This window comes from Lactuca saligna, chromosome 5 (assembly GCF_052625555.1).
Source record: "Lactuca saligna cultivar CGN05327 chromosome 5, ASM5262555v1, whole genome shotgun sequence".
In the NCBI taxonomy this organism is placed as follows: Eukaryota; Viridiplantae; Streptophyta; class Magnoliopsida; order Asterales; family Asteraceae; genus Lactuca; species Lactuca saligna.
In genome coordinates, this window is record NC_136421.1 from 142,662,958 (window position 1) to 142,668,765 (window position 5,808).

At 38.6% G+C, this 5,808-nt stretch overlaps 1 protein-coding gene across 1 annotated transcript; it reads right to left on the bottom strand.

The window, feature by feature from the left end:
• Positions 1–3,470: 3,470 nt before the first annotated feature.
• Positions 3,471–3,776, bottom strand: LOC145045787 (uncharacterized). Its single transcript, XM_078994103.1, has one exon. It carries the CDS (start codon positions 3,774–3,776, stop codon positions 3,471–3,473), a length of 306 nt encoding a protein of 101 aa, XP_078850229.1.
• Between the last annotated feature and the right edge of the window lie 2,032 nt (positions 3,777–5,808).

Sequence of the window (5,808 nt, forward strand, 5' to 3'; positions counted from 1 at the left end):
TATTTGATATACTACAGGTGGGTACGGGCTTCTGGAACATCTTTGATGTCGCTTCAAGTCCATTAACTACTAGGTAGGCTAGAAGGTGTGGTACGCCTCGCATGGGTACTTCTGAGGCTTTGAAGCGAGAGACGATATAAGCGTTTACGTTATGGATTGAAAGAATTTCATTGGATGGTTGTTTCAGGGAAAAATCTTTACACAGCAAAGGAAACTGGTATGGTGAGGACCAAACCAAACCATGTCGACTGACGAAGTCAAAATTCCTCGACGTAATAGATGTTAAATCGATTTGGAACTAGTGATTACTAGGACTATGAACTATCCAACGTACATATGTTTTCAGTGCCTTCGGATTTTATCCTTAGTAATATTACTACGAACCCTTTTTGTACCATAATTAAAGAGCACTAAGTAAACGAGGGTCCTGATAAATTGAATAATGAACTTTCATGAAATAGTTGTATGTCTTGTTTCAACTCGAGTATAGTTGCATGTGTGTCTTAGTTAGTCATTTTTGAAATCGTATATAATTGCTTGCTCCATAAAATCCTATATTTTCTGATGTATAAAATAGTAGCTTTGAAAACCATAACACTTGTGTAGACAAGTTTCATTTGAACAAACCAAAACATAGTTGTCTGTAAACCAAAAGTGAAATCTGTATGAATACATTTCTGATATAATCTAGTGAGTCGTTATAACCATACTAAAATGACAGAGTGCATGTTATGACATTCTTTAGGTATCGGTTTCGTTTAAGATATTTGTCACCCTAGACTGGCCGGCCTAGCTATAGCGAACAACGAAGATGTGGGGTGTCAACCCCTTATAGATTTATACACAAACTCTCGTTCCCCCTCCAGGAGACTCTGGTTATAACTCTTATAGGACTTCAGGCGTACACTATTATATATTAATATATGAACTGTGAAGATTTGTCTGACTAGAATACTAAAATATTTTTGAACAATCGTGAAATCCATTATTTACTAATTAAATGATAGTAGTTGTACTCGTTGACTAGATATTTCGTTTCATTTTGCTTCATTTCGTTGCGTTTCGTTGGTTGAAAATAATCCGCTTTGCATATTTATTAATTGACCCGATGTTAGAGAAGTCGGAAAAATGGCTCTTCCCTTCATAAATTACTAAGTGAGACCCCGTCTGTCGGAAGCGGTCAAGTTATGATTTATGTAAACTATGACATGTGTGACTTTATGACAACAGCTTTTTGACATGAAAATTTTTCTTTCATAAAGGCTCTATTTGTATATTTTCTTGGTGAAATTATTTATCTCAAATATTCATAAATAATCACTAATAGTTTGCAAAAAGTCACTAATACATAAGGTTCCAATTTTCAAAAGAATTATAGAAATAGTGTCAATATATCAAGATATATTTCAACAACTTTACTTGTAGACAACAAGCCATTGATAAAGGGGTTATGCTGGACATACTCAAAAATTTGGGAGGCTCCTTTTGTAAAAAAAGTATTCCTTATGTGGTGATGAGAATATTTTCTTAACTTCATGAGATTTGTGAAATCTCACGTTCATGAAAAATTAAAATAAAATAATAATATTTCTACACACACATCTCATCATACGTAGACATGCAATTATTCAAGAATTTAGAACAAGAGTTGACTTTTACTCTCCCCCAAAAACAATAAAAAAAACTTAGAAAAAGGTGGGATATGAAGCTCACCTTGGTTTAGCTTGCTGGGTGTTTTGAAGAAATGTAAGGACTTTCCAAGTTCCAACACTTGGAAGGTTCTTTGAACTTTAGAAAATCCTAAGAAAATGTTATGTGTAAATATAATGAAGTCATAGGAATAAGGTGGAGAATCACTAGTTAAAGAAGATGAATACTTACAAAAATCTGAGAATTTTCTATGAACGGGTGAAACTTGAGCTTGAAGGAGTTGAGAGTATTCTTAGGAGTCTTCTGAATGTGAATATGCGAAGTGGGGAAATGGGAGAGTAACTTACGTATCTCAATAGGAAGGATAAGGGATGACTTGACATTTTCTTGAAGGACTGGTGTAGAAGGCTTAGTTCTCTTTGGACAATACATGTTTTACTGAGAGTTGCATGGGAAATGGAGGATTTGCATCACATCATAAAGTCAAACCCCTTATCTACTTAGAATCCCTTAAAAAATCTTGGGTATTATTTTATATAAATATGTTTAAAATAATTAATTTTGGCATAAACTATGGGTTTAAGGCGTCCAATATGTGAAAAATAAGAGTTTGGATGAATTCCCGACGTTAAAATATCCTAAACTGAAGAAAAAGTCCGAAATCGACAAAAATCCGAAGTTTAACCTTCTTCCTGCGAGGGTCCGAAGTGTTTAGGGGAGTTTCGGAGCCTCCTAGCAAAATCGGGAGTAAACTGGGAGAGTTCTGAAGTCATCTACTCAAATCTGGAACATTTCCCTCAAATCTGGAGTCGGGTGCGAACCCAACTTAAATTCCGAAGCAAGTTCTAAGCGAGGCCCTTTCGGTGCGAGGTTCCAAAACAACCTGAAGACTCCAAAATGATGTGATCCGGTTGAGAGGCTTCTCCCTAGTCCATCAGAGGGTTCGAAGTAGAGAGGGTTCCGGACCAAGAAGGTTCTAAAGTAAAGAGGGTTCGAACCAAGAGGGTTCCAGACCAAGAGGGTCCTTTTGGGTTTTCTCCTTCGGTTTTGGGTTGTTTTCGACTAAGGAAGGTACATAAAGAGATTTGGGAGAGATTTCACATACTTGGAGAGATTTGGGAGAGATTTCACATAATTGGAGAGATTTGGGAGATATTTCATATTCTTGGAGAGATTTGAGAGAGAATTCATATTCTTGGAGAGATTTGGGAGGGATTTCACATACTTGGAGAGAATTCATATACTTGGAGCGGTTTAGGAGAGATTTCATATTATTGGAGAGATTTGGGAGAGATTTCATATTCTTGCAGAGATTTCATATTCTTGGAGAGATGTGGGAGAGATTTCACATACTTCGAGACATTTGGGAGAGATTCGATATACTTGGAGAGATTTTGGAAAGATTCGATATACTTGGAGAGATTTGGGAGAGAGAGGGATAGAGTGAGAGATATTTAGAGAAACTTTGTCTGGGGCCTTCATTAATGTTTTTCTTCGTAGATCAAGGGCCCTAGACTTAGTTACACCCTAGTTAGAGTGTTATACACCCCCAAAGGGCACGTGATAGTGTTTTATAGAGTTGTTAATTCCCTTATCCTGATTAGGATCTTAGAATTTTTGAACATTTAAACTTTCAGGTGATACTTCGCATTAAGATTTAGAGTCATACATTAGTTAACATAAAGTACTCCTAACATACAAACACTAGTTGAGTTGACCAAGTTGAACCGTTGACCTTGACTTGACCAGAAGCTTGTCGGTTGTCACATCATCCGTCCGTTAAAGGGAATTTTGTCCCGAAACTTGTTCTAAAGTAGCCTTCATGGGTTAGCGAATAGGTGGGGGTACTTCTGTATCATTTGATCTCCACGCTCCCAAGTGAATTCCAGTATGCACTTTGCATTCCATTGAACCTTCACAATAGGAATATGACTCTGTTTCGTGCACTTCACTTCCCTTTCCATTATCTCGACTGGTTCTTCAACGAATAGGAGATTCTCGTTTATCTCAATCTCTTCTAGAGGAATAACGAGGGTTTCATCCAATAAACACTTTTTCAAATTTGATACGTGGAACACGGGGTGCACATTGTTGAGCTCAGAGGGTAGTTGCAGCTTATAGGCCATAGGACCAATTCGGGAAAGAATCTCGAATGGTCTGATGTATCGCGGGTTTAACTTTCTTCATTTCCCAAAATAGATCATCCCTTTCCACGGAGAGACCTTTAATAGCACTCGATTTCTGAATTGGAACTCTAAGGATTTCCGTTGTTTATCAGCATAACTATTTTTTCGATCACACGATGCTTGGAGTCGGGCTTTGATTTGGATTATCTTCTATGTAGTTTCTGGGATGATTTCTAGCCCCGAGAGAGTGTTGTTTGGCGATTGTCCTTTTACCAGCTGGGTGTTACCTACTTCATTCCAACAAAGGGGTGATTTGCACTTCCGACCATACAAGGCCTCAAAGGGGGCGACTAATATGCTTGTGTGATAATTGTTGTTATATGAGAATTCAACCAAGGGCATGTATGTATCCCAATCTATGCCAAAATCTATTATACATGATCGGAGCATGTCTTCTAGGATTTGAATAGTTCGTTCACTTTGTCCTTCGGTTTGAGGATGGTAAGCAGTGCTCATATACAGTCGGGTTCCCAATGCTTTCTGGTGCGACTGCCAAAAACGAGAGGTGAATCTACTATCCCTATCCGAGATAATAGATATGGGGACTCCATGAGGTGTGACTACCTCTTTTGGGTATATACGTGTTAATCATTCAATTTTCTAGGTCTCCTTTATTGGTAGGAAATGGACGTACGTTGTTAATCGATCAACAATCACCTAGATAGCATCCAGGCTGTCTGTTGTCTTGGGCAATTTGGTTATAAAATTCATTGTTATCCTCTCACATTTCACTCGGGTAATTTGGGTTGTTGAAGTATACCCAAGTCCACTTTAACTTTGGCACAAGTGAAACACTTGCTAACGTAAGTGGAAATCTCAGATTTCATGTTCGTACACCAATAACATTGTTTGATATCCATGTACATCTTGTCAGAACCCAGATGGATAGAGTATCATGTTTTGCGAGCCTCATACATTGCCACGTCCCGAAATCCACCGAACCTCGATGTTTAGATTCGGTCCATAAGATAATAGGCTCCATCTTCTTTGACCATCAAATTCTTTTCCATTCTGTGCAATGCCTCATTGGTGACGTTTTCCGGCTTCAAGGCTCCCTGCTGAGCCTCTTTGATTTGTGAGTATAGATGGGAATGGACGGTCATTAAAAATGTCTTTACTCAGTGACCCGAGTACTCCTTTCTGCTTAAGGCGTCGGTTACCACACTTTCTTTTCCTGGATGGTACTTGATTTCGCACTCGTAGTTGTTCAGCAGCTCGACCTATCTCCGTTATCTCATGTTCAAATCCTTTTGATTTAGGATATGTTGGAGGCTCTTGTGGTTTGTGAAAATGTTGCACTTTGTACCATATAGGTAGTGCCTCCAAACATTTAAGGCAAAGACCACAGTTCCTAACTCGATGTCATGGGTGTTTTAGTTTACTTCATGGGTATTTAGTTGCCTTGATGCATAAGCTATCACTTTCCCACGCTGCATAAGCATATAGCCTAACCCTTGATTAGAAGCATCGCAGTATACTACGAAGTCTTTAGTTCCTTTTGGCAAAGACAACACTGGAACACTACAGAGAGCTTGTTTCAGGGTTTAGAAGGCAGCTTCTTGTTTGTCATTCCAATGGAAAGGTACACCCTTCTAGTTGAGAGTGGTGAGAGGCTTGGCGATTTTGGAAAAATTTTGGATGAACCTTCGGTAATAACCTACGAGGCCTAAAAATTGTCGCATTTCTGTTGGGGTTCTTGGGGTTGTACATCCCTCAATAGCCTTGATCTTGGTAGGGTCCACATGTATCCCCTCTTCGCTGACTACATGATCCAAAAATTCCATTCTACGAATCCATAATTTGCATTTGGAGAACTTTGTGTAAAGTTTCTCTGCTCTCAGTGTCCCCAAAATTTGTCGTAAGTGTAGGCTGTGCTCCTCCTTACTCTTAGAGTAAACAAGTAAATCATCGATGAAAACAATTACAAAATTTTCAAGAAATGGCCGACAGACACGGTTCATTAGGTCCAAAA